Here is a 23,931-nt window from a genome sequence, read left to right as displayed (position 1 = left end):
ATTTGATTGTCCAGTACAACTTCCAATTCTCACAAGCAATTTGACAATTGTATTTTGCACCGCATGTTATGAAGTCCAGTGCTGCAAAAATAATGAGACCTGGAACTACACAGAGCATTGCAAGTCTACTCATTCAACCATAAATTTTCAGGTAATTTAGATGTTTCAATAACAGGCATATTATAGGCCAACCTGTCATATTACCCTTACCAGAAATTGTCTTGTACCTGTCTCCTAGCTTCCACACGTGCCAACTCTTAGACTCTCATTAACCCTTCCCTAATTCACAGGATACATAAGCAAAAGACATTATTTTTAATGGTTTCATAAAAAGCAGAGCCCTACAGCCACTAAATAGTCCTCTCAAGTCATTACTAAAGTTTGTAATTTATTAATACAGGATATATGAATCTTCCTTGATGGAAAAGACAGAAGAAACCTGGGTCAGCTTGGCTCACTAGAGGCGTGGAGCCACACTCTGCTCAGGAAGACTTCTGCTGCTAGCAGGTGAGCAGAGAGGGGTGTCCTTTCTTTCCCCCTTGGTCCTGCACTAGAAGGGCCCCTTACCCGGCTATACTGGAATCAAATGCTGGTGCAGGCTGGAAAGCTACCACCCCCAGCCACCCACTCCAGCCCTTTGCCAGGAGTTAGGCCACTTGCCACCACCTCCTGATGAGCACACTGGCCACAGCATGTCTTGTGCTTGTCTTCTGCTGAGAAAATAACTTCCCAAGGGCAGACATGGTCCATGAGGTGGGAGGGGGCAGAAATTGCAGCAATGGCTGGAGCATGAGTCACTATGGCAGCACAGCAAGCCCCTGTTCCTGCCAGGAATCGGGAGGAAGCACCTCGGCCCAACTACTCGGATGGAGTGCCTAGGTACCCGTGGTGGGACCAGGGCTCCTGCCAGCTGCAGGTAGTGGCATCATAAATAGCACAAATCATAACAGTTAGTAAATGATATTATTAATTTATGGAATGTGAAGAATTCACAAAATGTCATGTGATTATATGGAATAATAAAATAAATCATAAATCAATTAAAAAAATTAAAAAGGCAACCACCCACCTGCGGCAGACCAGGGAGCAGCCTGGCCTGCCTGCACCCACACCATGATGGCTGGCTGTCCCACATCACCAGGCACCATTTCTCTCCCATTTTCTCCTCCTTCACCTACTGGCTAAATCACCCCATTCCCCAGTGGGTGGGAGTGGAGACAGGCTGCCCATGCATAGCTCACCGCCTGGACTAGAAATGTGACTTCCCAACTGTTTGCATGGCCCAAGTTTAGCAACCTGAAACAATATCCCAGATCCCTCTTACAGCTGTATTTAAAGTTAGCTTTACTTGCAACTGTTTTTATTTCTGCACTTAATCTGCAGCTTGCAGTCAGTGAATTCTGAAGCCTTACCCATGTAGTGCAGTATGGAGCTAACCTACAGTACCTCCTTAAATTACATAGATGCTTTAATTCAAGGAAAACTGAGCAGGTAGAAAAAAGCCAGTCTGAAAACAGATTGTAAACACTGCACTGCTTTCAGCAAGTTCATTCACTTCCAATTCCGATCTGATATTTTTATAGATGAATGAATCTGTCAGGTTGACACCATGCAGAGGGATAAGCGAGCAGTCAGCTTTGTTGTTCAGGCTTTGTTTTCATGTTTCCAATTAAAAATAAAAAACCCCAAACAATTAACAGGAAACATTAAAATGTAAGAATGCAACAGCTTTTAAACATATGGGAGCTTTCATCTGAGCAAGAATTTTCCCTGGAAAAGACTGAGGTGAAGTCACAACTTTCAATCAAAGTTCTCTCTCTTTATCAAAAACTTAGTTAAGGTTGGTTAATGTTATCACATAATAGGTGAATTTACACAACCGTACAGACTGGCTTTACCAGAATGAATTATTGATGTCTTACTCTCATAAGTGAATGACTTGCAAAAACCAGCATATAGTATGTTTCACTGCTGCAAGCTCTGCAGACTTAATGCAGCTCTGGGAAAGCAGGATGAATCCTTTCTTCAAATTGTACATCAACAAAAACAAGACTGTAAAGGATACAGTTACTTTGGAAACAGATCAGCCTTTAAAAATGGTTAAAAACTGCACCTAATTTCTGCACCTAAACATTACCGATACTTTCTGTGGCCCCAAAATGGTTTTTCCTGTTTTCACAAGTTTTTCTCAACCCTGCTAATTGTCAGAAGCTGAACATCTATTTCAGTGGAGCTCTGCCACTTTATACAGGGTGAGGATGTGGCCCATGATTTTAAAAAGGTGGGTCCTTTCCACTGGTTTGCCGTCTGGCAGGCACTACTTTAAACTAATTAAGTAACATCAAGTTCTAACAGGCATTTCCAGGCCATTAGGGTTTACCATTTCTGGACCCCTACATGTAACTAGCAAGTCTGGTTTCAGGAGAACTGGGCTATAGATTCAAAGGTGCTGACTATGCTAAACACATTTTTTTTAAACTGGACAATATCCCGACAGTCTGGACACTTCTGTGGTTTTCCTCCAAGGTGAGTTTGTGTAAGATGAGCAAATGTGAGCAAAGGATCTTACACACTTGGAATTCCTGGGGAATTACCTTCAAGCATCTGTTGTTTCAGTCACTCACTATAAATTGGATAGCATGTGAAACAAGCCTGTGTAATGCCCCATGATAGAGTGAAGGGTGAGGCTATTTATCACATTGAATTGTTTCCCCCTTCTGCAGTCCTTGTTTGCCAGCCCTGTCTATTCCTTGGTCCAGCACTTCCACAAGTTGCTCTACCCAATTGCCCCTTCACACCCAGAGCCCTCCAGCTTCCTCACAGGACCCTATAACCATGATGCTGGCTGTGAAGGTGGATAGCAGCAACTGCTCCCAGGAAAAATGAAAGCATTTCATTTACCTTCCACTCTACAATTACAAACGTAACAAACATTGCATGTCTGGGAGATACCTAAATGAACAGTTGCTCGGTGTAACCATGGATTTCCTATCATTTGTAGCATTTTCTTCCCCTCTCTGCTATTCATGAGATAAACCCACTTATGCTACTGGTCTTAAAACAGACTGTAAACAGCCAGAGCAGAGATTGTCTCATCTTGTGTGCACAAGACCTACCACAATGGAGCCTTTATCCCGCCTGCAGACTTTCAGCAGTGCTATAATTCAAATAGCACTAATAATGATAGTGAATGAGGAATAGTTTGAGCAAGACATTAACATGAACAGAGAATAGCCTTCTATCAACCAGAAGCTCTATAGGAATAATAGAGTACACCAGCAGTACTGGCAAGGTTTGCACACATCCTGCTTTTTACCCTGAAATAGCCCAAGACATCTTCACAAATCTATGGGAAGACCATTTCAGGCATATCATATATTGAATGAAGCCTTTTTATCAAGATGCAGCAGCCCCACATGCCATCTGGGGCTAAAAAGGAGAATTACCTTTGCAGCCAAAACTATCACTGGGAAAGGGAAGAGAAGCCAGGGAGTACCAGAAGGGCAGAACAACTAGCTCTAGTCAGGCATCTAGTCTGCCTAGGATAAACCAGGAATTACCTTACTCTAAGTAAGCCTCTCATCCATTTTACTGCCTTCTAGAAAACATAAAGTAAAACAAAACCCCAACAAACCAAGCGATATAAGCAAAATGTCCAGCAAGCAAGAAAACCTTACTTCTCACATAACCTTCCGTGCCAGGAGTGCCCTGGTTTCAGGCCAGACATAATGTCAGCTCAAGACAGTAGTAAGATTTCACTGTGATTTCAATGACACACTCACACCTTCAAGTAAGCCTCTGCAAAGGTGTGTGCATATGTGGACACACCTCTGCATAAGCTTCAAACAAGATTTAAATATGTCATCCTACACTGACATAGTTGCATTAATACAAATCCATACCTATTGTAACTGTCTGAGTCATAGAAGTACGTGGCAGATATTTTAACACCACTCTAATGGGTAATATAAATAAGCTTAACTCTCCAGCGTACTTTGATTATATGTCCACAATACCTCTTCTCCTTCCTTTCCCAATCAATTCATCATACGGAACCATCACTCACAGATTTCCCTTGAAATGATGCTAATAAAAAGGAAAATAATAGTTCAGTGTTCAACACAGCTGATGAGTGTACAGCAATGTCCTGTTAACAAACAAACTGGAAGTGTGTGAAACAGCCCAGCTTTGGAGGAAGGCAAATTTTCTCATGGACCTGGTTGAAGGTCTGTGCCTGCAAGGCTCACAGGCTTGAAAGCGTGTTACAGGCAAGGGAACACCACAAGAGGTTAGGCTGCAAGATGCTGTAAAAAAAGGTGCAGAAGTAAAGCAGTATTTTAAAATGCACAGTATTCCTGGCAAGTCACATGCCATAAAACTGGATGTAAATCATTGCAAACTTCAACTTTTGTTTCCACAGAACTTTTTTAATGTTTTTGCTTTCACATACAGGGCCCTGTTCAGCATCTGGCTGCCATGGTGTTTTTCTATCTTGACAATTCACTTCCGTGAGCAGGCATGTAGCCAACTCAAATGAGACTCAATGCAGTGAAAAGCCCTTCAGGTAAACAGTGTGATAAGCTAAACTGCAAAAACGAGACAATGTTTTTGGACTATGAGGCAGTTGCTATGGAGACGGTTGCTAATTAACTGCATTCAGCCAAGAGAACAAAGGGTTTAAGGGCAGACAGGACTCTGTATCTTAGAGTGAGCAATGCATAACGTCTTATGCAATCTGCACATCTATCATATCTGGAATACCTGAGCCTTTGCTTAGGTTGCAGAATACCTCAAGAAATAACAACAGGGTGGTTTATTCCTTTAAATTTCAACTAATTTTTAGGTAATTAATGATCTAAAAGTATTTTAAAAACAAAGAAAATCCATACTTAGAAGTCACAGGTATCATGAATCAATGTATTAAATATCAAAATGCTCATTCGGAGTCACTGCTTTCACAGTGTATGGAGTTTTCATGGCAAGGTTTTGGTGGAGGGGGTGGGCTACAGAGGTAGTTTCTGTGAGAAGCTTCTAGAACCTTCTTCTGTGTTAGTTAGATAGAGCCAATGCCAGCTCGCTCCAAGGTGGGCCCACCTCTGGCTAAAGCCGAGCCCATCAGCAACAGTGGTAGCACCTCTGGGGTAACATATTTAAAATGGGGAAAAGGTTACTGTGTGGGAGCAGCCAGAAAAAGGAGTGAGAACATGAGAGAGAAACAGCCCTGCAGACACCATGGTCAGTGCAGAAGGAGGAGAGAAGGTGCGCCAAGTGCCATAGCAGAGATTCTCCTGCAGCCTGTGGTGAAGACTATGGTGAGGCCGACTGTGCCCTTGCAGCCCATGGAGATTCACAGTAGAGCAGATATCCACCTGCAGCCCATGGAGGACCCCACACAGGGGGATGCCCAAAGGAGGCTGTGACCCTGTGGGAAATTCCTGGAAGGACCTGTGGCCCCATGGATAGAGGTGCCCACACTAGACAGGCTTGCTGGCAGGACTTGTGACCCTGTGGGGGACCCATGCTGGAGCAGTCTCTTCCTGAAGGACTGAAGCTTGTGGGAAGGACTTATGTTGAAGAAGTTTGTGGAGGACTGTCGCCTATGGGAAGGACCCCATGGTGGAACAGGGGAAGAGTGTGAGGAGGAAGGAACAGCAGAGAATGTGTGATGAACTGACTGCAACTCCCGCTCCCCATCCCCCTGTGCTGCTGATGGGGAGGAGGTAGAGAAACAGGGGGTCAAGCCTGGAAAGAAGGGAAGGGTGGGGGGATAGGTGCATAAGAGTTGGATTTATTTCTCGTTATCCCGCTCCGATTTCATTGGTAATAAATCAAAGTAATTTCTCCAAGTCAAGGCTGTTTTACCCATGATGGTAATTGATGAATGATCTCTCCCTGTCCTTACCTCAACCCACAAGTCTTCTGTTATATTTTCTCTCTCCTGTCCAGCTGAGGAGGGAGAATGATAGAATAGCTTTGGTGGGCACCTGGCCTTCAGCCAGGGTCAACCCATCACACACAGCTAATAAGAAAGCCATTGAAAAATCACTTCTAAAACAGTACAATGTACCTAATTATTATTCTCTCTTGCATCTTAAAAATTATTAGCTTATACTACTTGGAAAGCTTAGAATAATTAATTCTTCAATTCCTTCCTAAAGATAGTTCTTAGAAATATACCTTGGACCTAAATGTTGTATTTACATTAAAATGATCTATTCTGAGCAGACACTGAATTACATTATTTTAAGGGGCTTTTCGGGGGGGGATACCTATATATTATGACCCTTTACTATTTCTATAATGCAGTATTAGTACCCTAGAGAAAAAAACAACAACGTAAACTTGTCAGAAGTGACAAAAACTGCAGAGCAGCATAGTTCCAGCTTATGGAGTCCCTATGTGTTACTGGCAAAACTACCCGTGTGCACAGCAGCCCCTGGAAACCCACAGGCCGGGCACTCACTGAGACCTGATGAGCCTCACTGGTGGATGAGAGCTGCACAGGCACCACTGTTCAGTGAATAGACAGATCCTAACTCAAGCTTCAGCCACAGACTTTAAAAGTTGATCTCTTTTCCTAAGTGAAAGCTGAGAAAACCAATGAAGAACGGGTTGCACAACAGAAAACCCTTTCCCTTAGAGATAAAACACATCTGTGCTAACGCAAGACCTCTTTAGGTCTGGATAAATAAGGCAACATCTTTCCCTTTTAAGTCATGAAATATATGATTTAAATAAAACCAGGTTTTTTTTCTTTTTTTAATGATTTAGATACTGTTAGGATTTAAAAGGTCATAGTCAATTTTGAAGTTAAGTCCTTACTAAGGGGAATGGGATGAGTTCATAACCCATATGAGGGTATTACTTCAGCAAACCTTGCTGCACACCGAATAAGCAGTATACTAATTTACTACATGAAGGCCTAAGGTTTGGGGTTTTTTTTGACATTTTAAATTATGAGGCATCTGCAAACAGATCCTAAATCTGAACCGCACATGGATTTTCCACACCAGCCAATTCAGATTGCCCCTAGACGTCCCCTCCAGTATTAATCACTCACCCACACTACTGTAGTTCATATTTCTTTTCCAGAAACAGAGGTCTGCAAGATTCTTAAACTCTTGCATAGAAAATAGAAATTATTACTTTTGTGGCAAACTAAGTTTTAAACATAAAGGACCTAATTCTGCTTTCAGTTACACTGCCATAAATCTTGAACAACTCCATTAGATTTGTAAGTGTAACAGAGGAGGAAATTGAGCCCAAGATATTTTCTAAATCGGTAATTAAATAGCAGAATTTTAGCTTGGCACAGAGTAAAGACCTCTTAGGTTATGTCTTCGGATAAGACTACATACTTTTTTGTTCCTTGAATAACGATGTTATGAACAAATGAAATCATCTTATTTTCACCAGCATCTGTATTACCCTGTAGAAAGACCACATCTTCTCATGGAGCATCAGCATGGGGCTAAATATTGCCTTACTTTCCCATCCACTTTCTCTCTTCTCCATAGAAATGTTAGACTCCTTATAGCTACCCATTATTTGTACATGGTATATTGTACCTCAAAGACCTTTTCTTTTTTCAAGGAACTATTATATTAAAAAAAAAAAATCTAATAATAATAAAATGGCATTTAGCCAACCCCCTTATTAGAGGTGCAAGGCATCCTGTGGTCACAAGCAGAGACTGAACTCTTTGGAAGACGTGGCCTGCTGTCCCAGCACACAGGATGTGGAGCAGGAAGTGTGGTTTTGCCACAGTAGCCCTAAGCTCCCCAGGGGTCACTGGATAAACTGCAAAAGGGCCCCTTCAGCATTAAAATGTAGATGGCACTGGAGGGAAGAGGGCTCAATTCCCAGCTCTGATATAAAACTCTTGGTGACATCGGACAAGTTATTTTGATTTTTCTAGACATCTTCATTTGAGTAAAGGCAGCTTTTAAAACTTCCTGTCTCATAATCTTAATTGAAGTGCGTTTTTATGGCTATTCTACCTCATTTTTATCTTCACTCAGTATTTCCAGTTTTAATGCATCTTTCCTGTTATTTTGCACTTTGCTGATCTGTTACGCCAGAGTCCATGCCATCCCCACCAGCTCTGTGCTTGTCACTCTTGCAGAGGTCAGTGGGAGGCTCTAACTTGGGACAACTGCTACCAAACGGCAACTGAGATGAACAGCCTTTGGGACATTCGGGCCAAGCCAAGCCAAAGGTTTTTCTGAACTGTCCCACCTGTTAATGACACTCCTCTAGCTATATAGTTCCAGCAGTCTTTTTTCAGTGCCTTGCAGTGGAAAATTCTGCTGGTGGCTCCTCCATATGCTATCCCTTACTGCAATTCTTCTCAGCACTTTTCACAGCCTCTCGTGATTAGACCTTCTATAGCTAAAAATACACCATGCAGTCTAAATATGTAACTAAATATGCTTGCATCTCTAATAACTACTTTAAATACAAATAATAGTATTTCTTTGCAGATGGTTCTCACAGTACATTGCATTCACTTGCTAAAGCAAAAAAGGAAGGTCCCAGCTAAGAGGTAGCCAATTTGGTGTGTGTAGACCTCCTCGTTGAGCTCATTTTAATTGGCCAGAAGGGAACACATCGTATTCACAACACACACATTTGTACATGCATGTGCATGCATGTATGTATTTAGATATTACTAAACACTTATTTCACCAGTAATTGTCCTAAAATGTTTATTGCCGACAGTGTATCCAAGGAATAACTAAACAAATTCAAATGCAATTCTTGTTCAAAACATTCAATGCTAAAGCTACCAGATCACATGAAGGCACCTGTTAATATGATTCAAAGACCACTCTATGGAAAATTATTTTACTACTTATCTATCTACAGTTGTCAATGATACCCATAAACAACAGTAAGGCTGCTGTCCCTGAGCACCTGGACTTGGAACCATTTGGGTTAACATTTTCTTTTTCCCAGTGTCTAAGACAATAGGATCCCTGCTAGTCTAAGGTTAAGACTGATACTGAATCCAAGTGGCTGAAAACCACAGTTTCTATTAACAGTGCTTGTCTGAGTCCTTTGTAGGTAAAATTGTAATGGTGTTTGACTGACATCCTGGCAACTCCCATGGTATGCAATGCTTCCTCAGGTTTTCAGTTTCCTTGTGAAATTGGGATGCATTGTAGTCCCTTTTACAATAGATCTAACAAGCCACGCTACCTCCCTGTGTTTAAAAGGGACCGAATTAGCACATTAAAAGGGATTGAATTGAGACATTATATTAATATCTCTTCTCCTTCCCCAATTCTTAGCGTCTTTGCTTACAAAAACATGTCTTTTCATCATCCAATGTAAAAAATTTTGTATTGACCTAGAACAAAACCAGAAAAGCTTCAGAAGAGCCTTTTTGTAATAGCTAAACCACTATTCCTACTGAAAGTCTGTAAACTCTTAATCCCTTAGTGTCCTATACAGTCAGACTAAAATCATCTGGAAGCCCAGACTCTGAAGTGTTTCCCTCTGATGTTACAAACCAAATGTCCCACATTAAATTGTTTGTAGGATAGGAAAATATTCATACAATGGTATGACTACAACTTCTCAAGGGCATCACAAAGAAAAAAATCCTGCATCCATCTGTGAGGAAATCCCTGTAAGACACAGTTAAGATACATATTAGTCTTGAATAGCATGGCCCTCAGGGAATTGTGCAAGACTTATGTCACAACCACCACAGCATTTATTCTCCAACAGTTAGCCTGGGCTCACTTCTGTGAGTTGTGGGGTGGAATATAAGCCTGTTTCTCAGGAGACTGCATGCCTCCAGAAAACCAAAGGTGGTGTAAGAAGCTTTTGGGGCTGCCATTGCTCCTTGTTCCCTTAGTGTTATTTGTGATCACACCCACACTAGAGCAAATCCACTAGGGGAGAGGGGCAACATTAGGATGAAGTTTCCCTTCCAGCATGGTTCAGATGCCTGGCTTTCACCACTCCTCTCACTTGCCCCAGCTCTCCCTGGCTTGAACAGCCGGCTAGGAGTCTCTGATTCCAGCAGCTCTTGGATGTTGATGCAAGCCATAGTGAGGGTGCTGAATGTGGTGATGGTTAGCTACCAGTGCAGCTGGTAGTTAAGGGGTCAATTTTTGATCAACTTTTTTCTGTTACTGGTCATGTAAGATGCTCTCTGCACTGTCCAAGTCTCTCTCTCTTTATAAGAACAACAGTCTCTATGTTTTCCTAAGGCTTCTGCTTCCATAAGGATGCCCAGAACAGGGGTGCCTAACATAGCTCACCTTCCACATCCACACATAAACACTTTACCAGGGATGTGGGTCAATGGGCTGCTGCTATGGCGTGAGATAACTCAGCTGCTAAGAAAGGAGACACTTTTACCATAGTCTCATACTGATCTCATGAAAAAGAATCCAAACCTGACAGCCCATCATAACCCCCAAGAGCACATAGGCCTTACTTGTCAAACTCAACTTGTTCCCAGGTTGTCTGAACTAAAAGATGTTCACCCTAATATGCTTGTAGAAGGGATCCCAGTTCTGCAAGGAATGAGATCAAATAAACAAGTACATTTTCTTTCATGTTATCGACGCGCAGTATTTTCAGTTATCTTCATCTCTCAGTACTGTGCAACCAGGTAACACACTACATCAACTTGATCAAGGCTGTTTCAAGTACCTCCTAGCGGAAAAAGTCTGTTTCTTAAGGCTGCAAAACTATGCCTTCTGCAATTACAGGATCACAAGCTCATCTTGTGAAATAAGTGCTGGAGGAAAAATAAGCTAATATAAATCATAGTAGACAATCACAGAAATGTATCCTGGATGTTCTAGCGAGGTTGCATCACTTCAGTGCTCGCATGCTAACATGCGTCATTCCTAAAGAAGGGTTTTACTAAAGGAGCAATGTCATAAAGGAAAAACATCTCTTACTCTGGTAAGTATAGCCACTTGAATAGAACTAGCCATTAAATTACTTTTAAGCAGCAAATGCCTGATCTGAACCTGCCCTTGTAGCTTCCACTTTGTTCCAGACAAGAAATGAAGCTGCTAGTAGCCCTAATGTTGCTAGTACTCCATACAAGGACACCTACTAAATACTGGGAAACTTGGCAGCAGCCATACAGTTTACTTGACACTGTTTCCCACAAACAAGGTATTAACAGCTGTCTGCGAGTTCTTCTTTATATGGATGACCAAAGAGAACATACTGAGTAGAGAGGACAAAAGCCAGAGAGCTAAAAAGCACTTGCTGTGGATGTCCTGCTCTCTTTAATGCATAATTTTTCAGCCAAACCTTCTCATATAACTTCTCATTTCCTTTGGAATGCATCATTTTCCTGACCCAACACAGCCAAATGGAGTACTTGATCACTGTGCCTTGTATGACCTTGTATGACAACATTACTCACTCATTCAGATGTGGTGTTTTCCACAGCCTGCTCTCTTTTGCCTGCTCCCCTGGTAGGAGCTGATACCCTTATCATGCTCAACTCTTACAGTCTCACGTAGATTTTCTCTTGAGGATGGCAGCTTATGGCAGGGGTTGGTGGAGGGAAGGGAAGGAAATTCTCTATTTCCTAGAGATTCTGCCACTTTACCCAAACCATTGATAGTTTGTCCTTGAAAGCACAAACAGAAAGATTAAACCCTGTTTCCCCCATTTCAGAAATCCTCAAAGAAAAAGGAAGCCCAATACCCTTAATTCCTAATGACAGCGGTGTCTATTGCTCAGCTCACAAAGCCAGATTGCCTTCTTACATGGACAGCATGCTGATGTAACAAGAACATCACCAGATTGCAGAAATGTTTTATAGGCAGGTTTGTTCATAATTCAAGAAATTTAAGTACTAACTTTTCAAACAGCCACCATATCATCTTTGGGCCTTCATTTTCTTCACTTTTAACTGATTGCTCAGCACAGGCTTGCAGCCTGCCTTCATGCATGTGCTGTGCGATGATGTAATACAGTGAGCAATCACAGGATTGCAAGAATGTTTCTAGACAGATTTATTTACAGTCTAAGAAACCCAAATGCTAACTTGCATAATAGGAGCCCTATCTCCAGTGCATTTTGTGTATGTTGCTGTGAGACCAAAAATAAAAAAGAAAAAGAATACAAGAGCGTATCTTTGCACAATGATTGCAGTAACAGAGGAATAAACATGCAACCTGATACTCCACATCTGGTATTTCATCACTCCAAATATCGTATTTGCATTCAAATATATTTTATACTGTGGAAACTTTATAAGGTAGTGATGTCTTTATAGAGGCAGTAACTTGCATGGAACTTTTAAAATTAAAAGCAATAGTAAAAATAATTTGTAACATGTTGCTGCATTGTTTATAAAACTAGTCACCTTGCACTTTCCTAACAGAAACTCAGAAAGACACCCAGCAATAGCAGTTAGCTACAGAATCACACAAGCCTACAGAATAGGATTTCTTTGCAAATGTACTACTTCAAAGCTCAATTTTCACATTCAATTTATACAAAGTGTTTTGGAAAGGAAGACTTATTACTCATCAGGCAAAAATTCTATCATCTGAGCAGAAATTTTAATGAAAGTATCATTTTCCCTTTATTGTCATGGCAATGCAGGCCAAGAGATTTTATGCATGACCTAATAAACATATACAACAGTTTTGAAAGGCTGCTATGCACCTTCTCACGTTAATTAGTGCTCATTCTTCTCTGTAAAACAACCAAACACTCTACAAAACTTCCTCTACACATAATCATTAATATACTCTTAAGTTGTTTGTTGCAGTGATGAATACCCCCAGTGTAAATCACAGTGACTAATTTCATTCATAATGGAAGAGGTGTTTACAGGTCTCAAAAATGAAGATCAAACTCTTGCCTTGCCTTAAAGGCAAAAGCTGCCTTTGCTACCTTTAGGCTAAGTTAGTAACACTGATAGCAACATGGCTACAGGCGTTACTACACCAGCTAACAACTTCCATTACTGTGACATTCTCTCCAGAGCTGGCACTAAAGCTGTGCCCTGCTGTAGCTAAATTTTGATTTAAAAAAAAAAAAAAAAAAAAAAGAAAAAGATTCAAACACAAACATGCACACAGGCCAAATCCATTCCCGTGGTAACTTCGGTGACTTCAGCGTTACACCAGGGATAAAAGTAGGGCTGCATTTCACAGCAGCTTTCGTTCTTGTAATCTTTTCCAAAACACTCTCCCAGGAGCAAAGACAAGCACAGGCAAATATCCTGCCAGTAAGTGAGTTCACAGGAATTGCTTACAAGTAACTAAACTGTCAGCAGCAGAAGACCAACAATGGAACAAAGTGCAAATACAGGAGAGCCAATGCCCTCTAATGGGCTACAGTTTTACTATGTGCTGGGTAAAACAGGACACAGAAATTCATCAGAATGATGTCAGAGGGGAGGCAAATTATAGGGTGTCCCACTTTGTACTTTGGGATAATATTTATATTTTATCAATACTTCTTTTGAAGCAATACAGATGAAAATAATTCTTGCAAATACGTTGCAGGACAAATGAAAATATGTCTAAGAGTTCTTTCCTCTGTGTGCTACAAAAAAAGGAGCGTGAGCTTCCACAAAGAGCGAGCACCTATTTATAGCTGTATTTCTCTATCCTCTTTCAAGCTTTCATATCTTTTCCCTCCTCACCTTATTTTCTTTGCTACAAGCTAACACTGTACTAGCAGTAAAACCAAAACTGTAAGACCATCAGAACCACACAAGCACACACACACAGAGGAAGGGGGAAAAGGAGTGATGGAGAGTACTTTCCTGAAGAAAGCTTATCACTGATCCCTTGGCCTTACAGCATGTGCCCTTTTTCTCAAAAAATCCCACACTGTATTTCCTGGAATTTGCCCCTCTGAACCAAAACAAGCATCTTTGCTTCTTACCCAATCACTGCCTATAAAATAAAAAACAAGAGTTGCATTAAGATTTTGTTTTGTTTTCTGAGGATTTCTTCAAGGAGCCATGACCCTCCTGGTCTTGCACAGGTCATGACATTGTCCTTACTCCCGAAGGATGCTCCAGGGCTGAAAAAGTCATACATCCCCTTCCCTCTCCCCAGTCACAAGGCCCTTGCAACCCCCTTCTGTGGGGTAGGACTGAAAGTCTTTTGTTCTCCCAGTCCTCTGGTGCTGTGAGTTACTTCTTTGGGAAAGCAAGAGGAGAGGAAAATGCCCTCCCCTCCCCTTCACTTCCCTACCCTAGTCTCCTTCCCCAAGATCACAGCTGTAGAGGAACAGCTGAAGCGATACAGGCTGCCCAAGGAGGTCACAGATGTCCCTCGGTACCACTGGGGCCTCTCTGCCAGGGGGGGCACACTGCTGCTGCCCAGGTGGCACCATGGCCAGACACCCCTCAGCTACCCACCCTACATGCCCCCAAGATTACAAGCCCCCTGGTCCTCCTCAAGCAGTCCTCCAGGTCCCCCAGGCTGACTGACTAGGAGCCTGTACACAGCCCTCTGAGAAACAACACTTTCAAGGACAGCTTTAGGCCACCAGAAAGAGAAGTGAAGAAACTCCGGCTTCTGCTTACATGAATGTCACAAAGCTCTCATAAAACCAAAGGCAGAGACTTAAAATATTTCTTCAAGCAAAATCTCTGCTCTTTTCAAAGTCTCCCTCCAAAGAGAAAAAACTACAATTGCTTAACTTAATCCACACAGAGTGATCATTACATTTGTCTCAGTAAAGATCATATTTGTTCTACTGCCTGTATCTAAAGGTAATTTCAGTCAGAAAATGAAACGGTGCTCTCTTGACCTTTTGTCTTACATGGTTCATGAATTACTAACATATTACAATATCGCCAACACTATGAAAGCTTAGAGATACTGCAATGTCTCTCTTGTAAGTGAAATAAACTTGGTATGCCACTAAAAGGCATTAAATTATTTTCATTATGCCACACAGAATCTAAAACACTTTCACTGTTTTGATTTCAAAATCCTTGGAGAACAATTATGCTCTCAGGGCCACAAGACTCTATTAGAAAGTCCTCAGAAACCTAGCATGGTTTCAATAAATCCTCAGACACTACAAAGCAGTTACTCAGCTTGAAGAATGAAAACATGAGTTCATCCACTGCAAAGTCAGGATGTAAATTCTGCTCTTACAGTACCCTGCACTTCTTAACACATCTTTTTCTTCCCAAACAGGGCAATGCTCTGAGTCAAGTTTTAAGCATCAAACACACATGCCTCTTTTTATGATCGCAAATAAGCAATATTTGATTTAGATGGGCATATATACTTATGTATTACTAACTAGCAGTATTAATAGGCAATTAGATATGCATAAATAGATTTATACATATATAATTTAACAAATGTTAACATTCAGGATTAGAGAACCATTAAATTAAATCAGTGTTTGTCAAAATGAATGGATAAATGTTAATTTATTTAATTTATGCAATGGCACAAAGGATGGTTCAAAACACTAAAAATCAGATTTCAGGGGTGATTACCGTCGTTGTAGGGATCCTGATTTTTAAAAAATGCAGCCACTCTTATTTTGGCTGATGAGGCTGTTCCAGCCTAAGTAGAGCTTTTGAGCAGAAATACACAATAAGCTTGTTTGCATATACATGCTTATGTCCTCCTAGAAAGAGCACAACCTTCTAATTAAGCAAATCAGCTCCCCTTTCCAAAGGAAAATAGTAACACTGGAATGCAATCAAAACAGGTGGAAACAGGCGAGAAGGAGAGGACAAGAGAAGTCATATTCCACTGTGCAGGGAGAGGAGGGGAGGGGTGGGGAGAAATAAAGAGGAGAAAAAACACAAGCAAACACCAGGCAGGAAGCCGGGGCCCAGAAACTTTCTGCCAGGGGCAGCTGAGATGCTTCATCACAACTCTCTTGTTGCAGACACGCCGGTTGGTGTGGCCGTGGCCAGGGTCACATGGCAGCTGCACAAGGAGGCCAGGGGGGCCGGGGCAGCCGCAGCAGCAGTGTCCCCGTTTCCATGACCTCTGCGGGGCACGGGGGCACAGCTGGCGGCAGCTGCAGCACCATCTGCTCGGAGCTGCACACCCCCGGCCCCCTCTGCGTCGGACTGCCCAGGCAGGTAGGGGCACGGCCACCGGAGCCCCTGGAATGAGGAGCCAGAGCAAGGGCTCTGCTGCCCACACAGAAAAGTTTGGAAAAGGAGTGAGAGGGCTCAGGAGAAAGGTGGAGAGCTGGTGCGTGCAGATGTCAGTATCCCTCCGCGCAGCGCAGCCTGTATTTACGGGATGCTGTCAGCATGTCATCTGATTTATAGCAGTTTGCACAGAGGGAAGAGGAAGGAAAAAAACAAGAAAGGCACAAAGCACCCCTAACTTGCCTCGCTCATCAGGAGACTTCTGAACACAAGAACTTCATCACTTTGCTGTTCAATATTGCCTGTTCTGCCACATGACCACGCAGACTGTGTTTCCCTGTTTCCCCTTCTTCACCATTATTGAAAAATACAGAAAAATGCTTACTTTTTCTAATGCTTGAGGAGTGACATGCTTAAAATCTTCCTTTAAACACTCCCATTCAGCCACTTCATAGCATTCATTAAAGACCCGATTCTACACCAATATTGCTTCCTAGTGTCCGTGGTGAAAGGACTGGTTTGGACATTCCTGAACAAAGCACCAACCCCAGCTACGCTCCCTCAACTTCACAAATTTCCTTCAAGATTTACTCCAAAAATACCAAATCAGAGCCAGGGATTTTGTGTAAAAAACAATCTGGGCTTTGCAATTCTCACTGGGACAATTATTTCCAACGGCTAAATGGGTACCACTTACCATACATTTTGCCTTCATCTGATAAGATGATTTTCCTCCTCCCACATGGTGGATAGATAGCTAGAGCCTCCTGAAAGCTCTGTTCAATGTCAGGGCTCCAGACACCTTCTGCATCATTGTCAATAGGTTTATCTGCAGAATCACTCATTCTTTCAATATCTTCGGCAGGACTCTCGCTGCCGCTCCAGCTGCTGGGCTCAATGGTGATGGCTGGGGTCTCCAAGCCTAAGCCTGGAGTCTTAAATGATATAAACCTACAAAACAAACAAACAAACAACCCCAAAAGGCATTAAAGACATGGAACTTCAGGCAAGCATTTCTGTCTGCTTCTGATGCTAACTTAACAGCAGCTGAGCAGCAACAGCAATTACACAAGCATGGGAAGCACCCAGGAAAAGTAAACAATTTATAACCATTCTACCTCAAATCAGCAGAGATAGAAAGGTAAGTTGGCTGAAGGGGAACTCTTCACCACATTTGCTGTGTGCAGAGCATCAGGTTGTTTTTCACAGTCAAAATGGGTCTTAACACTGGGACAAACTGCAGCATGTGGCACATTTCATCCGGCTGAAGACTGGCACCCTTAAAATAATGAGCCAGATCCTCAGGCGGAAATAAATCAGCATACTTCCAGTGGCTGGAAAGGAAGCACACCAGTTTATGCTGCAACGACCACCAGAGCCTAAAACCACTTACACCTAAAAACAAAAGCAAAAACTTGTTCACATTCATCCGGATGTCAGTGGAGCAAATGGAATTACACTAGCGATGACACAGCTCAATGTGATTAGCTGGAACAGGCTGTAAATTTCAGATCTTACCCAAATAAATAATACAGTCAGAAAATGAATGCTCCATCCCTGGCAGTGTTCAAAGCCAGGTTGGACGAGGCCTTGGGTGGTATGGTTTAGTGTGAGGTGTCCCTGCCCATGGCAGGGGGTTGGAACTTGATGATCTTAAGGTCCTTTCTAACCCTAACTATTCTATGATTCTATGATCTGGGCTACATACTAACAGAAATCTTTAAGATTTTAATACCAGGGAAAGGGATTACAAGAAAAGATAAATACTTTGCCTGTTTTTAAAGGTCTCTGTCACAGAACCATAGCAGAACAAAAATTACAAGCTTCAAGTTGCTGAATCAATTTAATAAGAAATAATTTAATATAGCTGCACCTGCTCACACCATCAGAGCTGCAGATCTGTCAGTGTTCCTTTTATATTTTTGAGAGAAATACAACTCTGCTATAAAGACTTGCTCCAGGCAAAAAAGCTGCTATACCAGACCAAATTCACCTCTCGTGTAATTCTTTGGGAAGCAAGTGAAATAACACCAGGAACAGATTTGGCTCAACATGTCTAGGCATAATGCAGTTTTATTTTGAAAAATGAAGAAGTTTGGTGATTCTAACTGATCTAAGCGGACGGGAGTGTTCAAACATGCATGCATGAGCTGCACATACACTTAAAAATCCAGTTAGTTAGCTAAATACTCAGAAAACCCTAACCTGTAACATTTTCATTCTGCTGGGGGAGATGAAAGTAGACTAAAGGCGCTTCCCCTTCTGCCCATCTCCATCGTTACACTGATATGCCTCTCAGTGGGGTCTCAGTATGTCATAAAATAACAGGTGAGAAGTGGCAGAATGGCTTTCACCCCACAGAGGACAAAGGGGATGCGCTGTACAGCACAGGCAGTGGCAGCTCTGATGAAACACCTTTGAGCTAGAGAAGTCCCTGAAAGAAGAAGTATTTCCAGCAGCCCTCACCAGAACTAACCAATCAACCAATCACTAGGGATAGCCAAAACCTGATAGTCCGGTCCCTCAGAGGCTACAATGCCTTGCAAAAGAAAACAGGCCTGGAACTGGGGAAACAGGGAGTAGTCTCTCTCAGACTCACTAACCAACGTTACCAGCCTGATAGGAAAGGTATGGGGTATTTCCACTTCTCCAGGCTCTCACAGGAGCTCAGAGGAATTGGTACCTGCAAAACAAACCCCCCAGACCTTTGTTTTCCTTGCTGACGTCTGTTTCTACGGAGACATTTCTTAACTTCACATTGGTTTGAGTATTTCAGCACAATTTATGAAAATGTTAGTGCATACCCACCAGTAATCTCAAGGCTAATCAGAGTCTTGAATGCCTTTTAATAACTGATAATGAGAGAGCAGGCAGATTCACAGGGAACCACACACAATTGATAAGTGGGTGGGAAGTCTGGCCAAATACACCATTTATTTTCTGGGAAATCCAAAATGTACAACATTTTTAAAGTCTCATCACAAAAAGGGAAATGTAAACCTTTGTAAAACAGTGAAACACCATCCTTCATAATTCTCAGAAGGCTGAAGGGTTGGGTTCAACACTGTCAAGATTTGAAGCTTGTATGCAAGATTTAGCCAAAACATAAACACAGCAATACTGACTGAAACAATCATGTGCACTTAAGCCTTCACATACAGGGGGGAATTTTAGGTAAATGAGAGGCAATTGAATGTTGACTGGGATAATTAGGGGGGTTTCAGTTTTCCTGCCACAGTGCAGTGGCTACTGGAGATTTTATTGGCCTCACATGATCGAAACCACAGTTTAGCATTTCACCAGAGACAGCACCGAGTGGGACTGTTTACTGGGTCAGCTCTTCAAAGGTGACTCAGGGAGGAAATGCTTCCCCTCCCTGATCCCAGGCACTAAGGCACACAGTGCACAGCACAGCCACGGGCATCTTTCGTTCAGCCCAACCACTCTCTGCTTACAAAATCTGCCACAGTCATAGCCTCGAGTCTTATTATGATCTTATAAACCAGCCCCTGTTATTACATTATGCTGAAATAATAATTAAAATGCACACAAGGAAAACAGAAAGGCTCTAAAGTAATTAATGTTACTTGATATTCATGTTACATCTTGCATTGTGTTTACTGGTGAATTTTCACTAATGTGCTATCTCCCTTCCCATTCCTTTTTACCCACTTGGATACCATCTTGAGGCATTAGTAGCTACCATTCCAGCCTCTAAAATATAAGACAACCAAGTGCTCCTTCCAGAATATCTGTACAACAGGAGCAGGGAGCAACCTGCTAGGAAAAAAACCCAAACCTCTCATACTAAAGATTGCTTTTAGCGATTTCCATTTTGGTGAATGCTGACACTGCAGAACAAGCTAGAAGACCAAAAAACCTTGTATTACAACAACTAAATGACTCTCTCTTATTTCAGGACAATAATGAGCTCTCGGTTAATCACTTCCAGCTCAGCTCTATGTATCAAAAGGCAATTCCACCTCCTCCTCCATTTGAATTCTACGGACCCAACTGTGATGACAAATTTCAGACCTGTTATGCTGGAGTTCAACGTGACTATTAAAACTAATATAAGCTGTCCAGAGACGAGCTTTGTTGCACATTTCCAATGAGCTATGGAACTCAGGTGAAAAATGTGAACTTACAGTCCAACTTAAACTGATAAAAAAGTTTTGCAAAGCAAGCCTTCCTGACAGATGTGAACTCCAAATCTTACAATACCAACTTTCAGTGGAGGAAGAGTTAATCTCCTGGAAACAATTAACCCCACCCCCCCGTCCTCCCCAAAAGCAGAGCTTGCACACAGCTCTTCAGATCAACAGATCAAGTTGAAGAGTTCTGTATTTGCTTTTTATCACATTAACTTTTAGAGAACCAATTTGTGCTTGTACTTTCTGTTAACAATATTAAAACACTTTTATCCACCCAGAAATACCCCACCAAAACAAAACAAAAACAAACACAGCACAAAACCCAGATTTTTGCTATCCTTTTTGTAGTTTCTAAGATTGCTTAAAGCATGCTGCTGCAGTTTAGGACTCTCTTCAGTTTCCCTTTTAACACCGGTCTCCCTCTCATATATTTGAAGACACCTTCTTTCCCTGTGCATAAAGCTCTTTTAGTTACAAGCATGAATGCATCGTTCTTCCAGCTGCTTTCTACTCTCTCCAGTTAAACCAGTTGTAGGTATAGCTGGTTTTCTCCTGTAGTTAAGACAATTTTTCTATGTACAACAGAGGTATGTTCCCCCCTCAAATAACGCAATGTTACATTTAGCAATGGTGATTCTATGATTCTATGACAATACTGGATTTTCTAAGTATGTTTTATTGCCAATCCATTCAATACAGCTTCATGAAGTACAAGATACAACTTATTTTCATTATGTTCACTCAGGCAGAGTAACTTTAGGAGTTATTTTAAAAACTCACATAAAAAAGGCTAACTGTTGTCAGAGCTGATCATACCAATGAATGCAAATAAAACCAAATGGTAGTCTGCAGCATCTTATCAAGCGAATGATTTCTTTGCTTGCATAAAAAATTCTCTTATGCCTTCACTTTATGAGCAGTGCAAACCTGGACTTGCCCAGAAAGTTGCTCTCACAGACCAACTACCAAGATCAATAGCTCTTCATAGAAGTGTAGGACAAGTGCAGATTTAAGGCCTTGATATGCTTCATATCCTTCAATACTTGCACAATGAATTAACTTGGAAACTCTGTCTTCCAAAGCTCATCAGAGCTGAATCTTATTTTACAGCACCTTGCAAAAAGTTAAACTGCTTTCTCTGTTTGTTAATTTACTTTCTTGAATTTCAGTGTGCAGCTGCTGAATGGTGCCTTCACTGAGGTATCACATAACCACTGGAGAAGGATTAAAGCTCTGCAGGTACTGGTGCAGGAACACAAGAAAGACTAAAACATGACTTGATTCTGAGACGTGTCTGAGAAAAAGTGATTTAGAAATCCCCAGACTTCTAAATTGCATCCTCTTGAAGGGGAACAAGTGCAGTATTTTTGAGATAATCTGCAATGGCATCTGCAAGACCTTGCAGGTGATAAAGCACCAGTGTTACTATCCACGCTGACCTTCTGGCTATGAGTGGCTGCAGAAGGCTTCCAAATAATTCTTACAAACAGCCCAAAATTTCTAAAGCAAGCCTTTTGGAAAAATCTTGGTTCTTGATGTGAAGATTTCATGTGCTGAACTTTTAAGAACATTTTATTTTAGTTCATGAACAACTTCATCTTAGCTTCAGTTATATAAAAAACAAACGGGACCAAGAATCCAACCAGCTTTTTATGAACATCAAGATGATAATGGGCAGATGGGCAAACCCAACTAATTCTAAATTTGCAGATGGCAAATTTTCTTTCAAGGTTTGAAAAGTTACAGGACCACGGGATTTTCCTTCTGCTTTGTTCAGCAGTGCAAATCCACAGCTGAAGCACTAAGGCTCTGGAGAGAATCCAGAAGAAGAAAGTTATCAGATCTAGAAAATATGACCTACTAGGAAAGGAATTAGGTTTGTTTAAATTTGGAGAAGACTGATGTGAGAAGATAACCACTTTCAAATAAGGAAAAGGTAACAGCAAAGCAGAGAAGCAGCTCTTGGCTGTTTCTACCAAGGAGAGGGCAAGAAGCAAAGAACCTCAGCTGCAGCAAGAAAACCATAGGTTGGGCATTTGGAAGACCATTCTGGCCCTACCAACAGTCACACACCAGAAGCAATCAGCCTGGGGTACTGAAGAACCTGGTGGGGAAGATAGGTTGTTAAGGACAGATGACACCAACATTTCTCAGGAATGATGGAGCTATGCTTAGCCCTACTGAGGTAGAGAAATGACCTAGATGATACCCTGAGACTCAGCAATCAAGACAGAATATAAAAAGCCCCAAAAGGCAGTAGACCTGCAGTGAGAGCACATCCTTGACTAGGCATGGAGAAACCCAGATACCCAAGAGACTTGACAGATGTCCTAGTGACCGGACAGCTTTGTCAGCTGCAGGGCAGAAATCCAGGGGAAACCAGGCTTCCTACCACCAAAGCCTGTGGAGTTACATCCTTCACTCTGCATTGTTTCCTTGCATCGCTGTGGGGCAGTCTGCTGCATGAACACCACTAGCAAAAGCCACCTGTGAAGTAGCTCGTCAACGCAGGTAGGATGGGAAGGGAGAGGCAAGCCAGCAGGCTGGGGAGAAGAGGGCTCCTTCTCCTGCTGGTACTTTCCGTGGGAGTTTTGGGAGATGAAGCTGCCTCAGCCCCAGCCACCCCATTCCCCTCCTAGATATCTTTCAAACTGCCCAACCCCACATATCACATCTAGACTTCTCAAGCTCTTTCTGCATTGATTGATGTAAATATGGAATTAGTCAGAAGCTTGACCTCTACTAGGATTGTATGCATCTACTTTGCCAGTAAAAGTTTCTGTTCAGTGTCCATGCAAGTCAAGCAATACGCTCAAACATTAAAAAAAATTATTATTTTATTTAAGAACAAATTAGTACTCTCTTTTTGGTTGTGGTTTTTGTTTTTTTTTTCTTTTGAGGGGGGTGTTAGTTTTTTTTTTGTTTTATGATTTTGTTACTGTGATGTGTAGGTATATGGATATTTCTGATTCTTTGAGGCATTAAAATGGCAGTGCTTTCCAGAAAATACTATATATATATATATATATATATATTCATAGAATCATAGAATAGTTAGGGTTAGAAAGGACCTTAAGATCATCGAGTTCCAATCCCCCTGCCATGGGCAGGGACACCTCACACTAAACCATATCACCCAAGGCTCTGGCCAACCTGGCCTCGAACACCACCAGGGATGGAGCATTCACAGCTTCCATGGGCAACCCATTCCAGTGCCTCACCACCCTCACAATAAAGAACTCCCTCCTTATATCCAGTCTAAACTTCCCCTGTTGAAGTTTTAACCTGTTACCCCTTGTCCTATCACTCCCTAATGAAGAGTCCCTCCCCAGCATCCCTGTAGGCCCCCTTCAGATACTGGAAGGCTGCTATGAGGTCTTGTTGTAGTTTAAACTCAGTCAGCCACACAGTTTCTACTCTCCCCACCCCCTCTTTCTTTCCTTCCGTTCCTCACCCCCACCCCCCCACCCCCCCCCCCCGAGGGATGGGGAGGAGGATCGAAAGAATGTAACTGCCATGGGTTAAGATAAGAACAGTCCAGTAACTAAGGTATAACACAAACCACTGCTGCTGCCACCAATGATAATAATGATAAGGGAAATAACAAGGGAAGCGAATACAACACCTCACCACCTGCCAACTGATAACTCCCCCCACCCTGCCTGACCAAGCACCAACCAATAACTA

General features: G+C 42.0%; 1 protein-coding gene across 10 annotated transcripts in view; it reads right to left on the bottom strand.

The window, feature by feature from the left end:
• Window positions 1-23,931, bottom strand: part of TEAD1 (TEA domain transcription factor 1) — a 162,687-nt gene that overhangs the window by 89,835 nt on the left and 48,921 nt on the right. For all 10 annotated transcript variants that reach the window (XM_061380368.1, XM_061380376.1, XM_061380371.1 and 7 more), the window contains exon 2: window positions 16,788-17,041. In XM_061380368.1, coding sequence (XP_061236352.1) covers window positions 16,788-16,935 — 148 coding nt within the window. In that variant the 5' untranslated portion in view covers window positions 16,936-17,041. The remainder of the gene's footprint in view (window positions 1-16,787; window positions 17,042-23,931) is intronic.

The sequence above is a fragment of the Neopsephotus bourkii genome, unplaced genomic scaffold (genome assembly GCF_033783945.1).
Source record: "Neopsephotus bourkii isolate Nb327-2 ecotype Australia unplaced genomic scaffold, CSIRO-AGI_Nbou_v1 NB_1792, whole genome shotgun sequence".
Classification (NCBI taxonomy): Eukaryota; Metazoa; Chordata; class Aves; order Psittaciformes; family Psittacidae; genus Neopsephotus; species Neopsephotus bourkii.
Note: the sequence above shows the minus strand (reverse complement) of the source record. Positions and strands in the feature narration are given on the sequence as shown.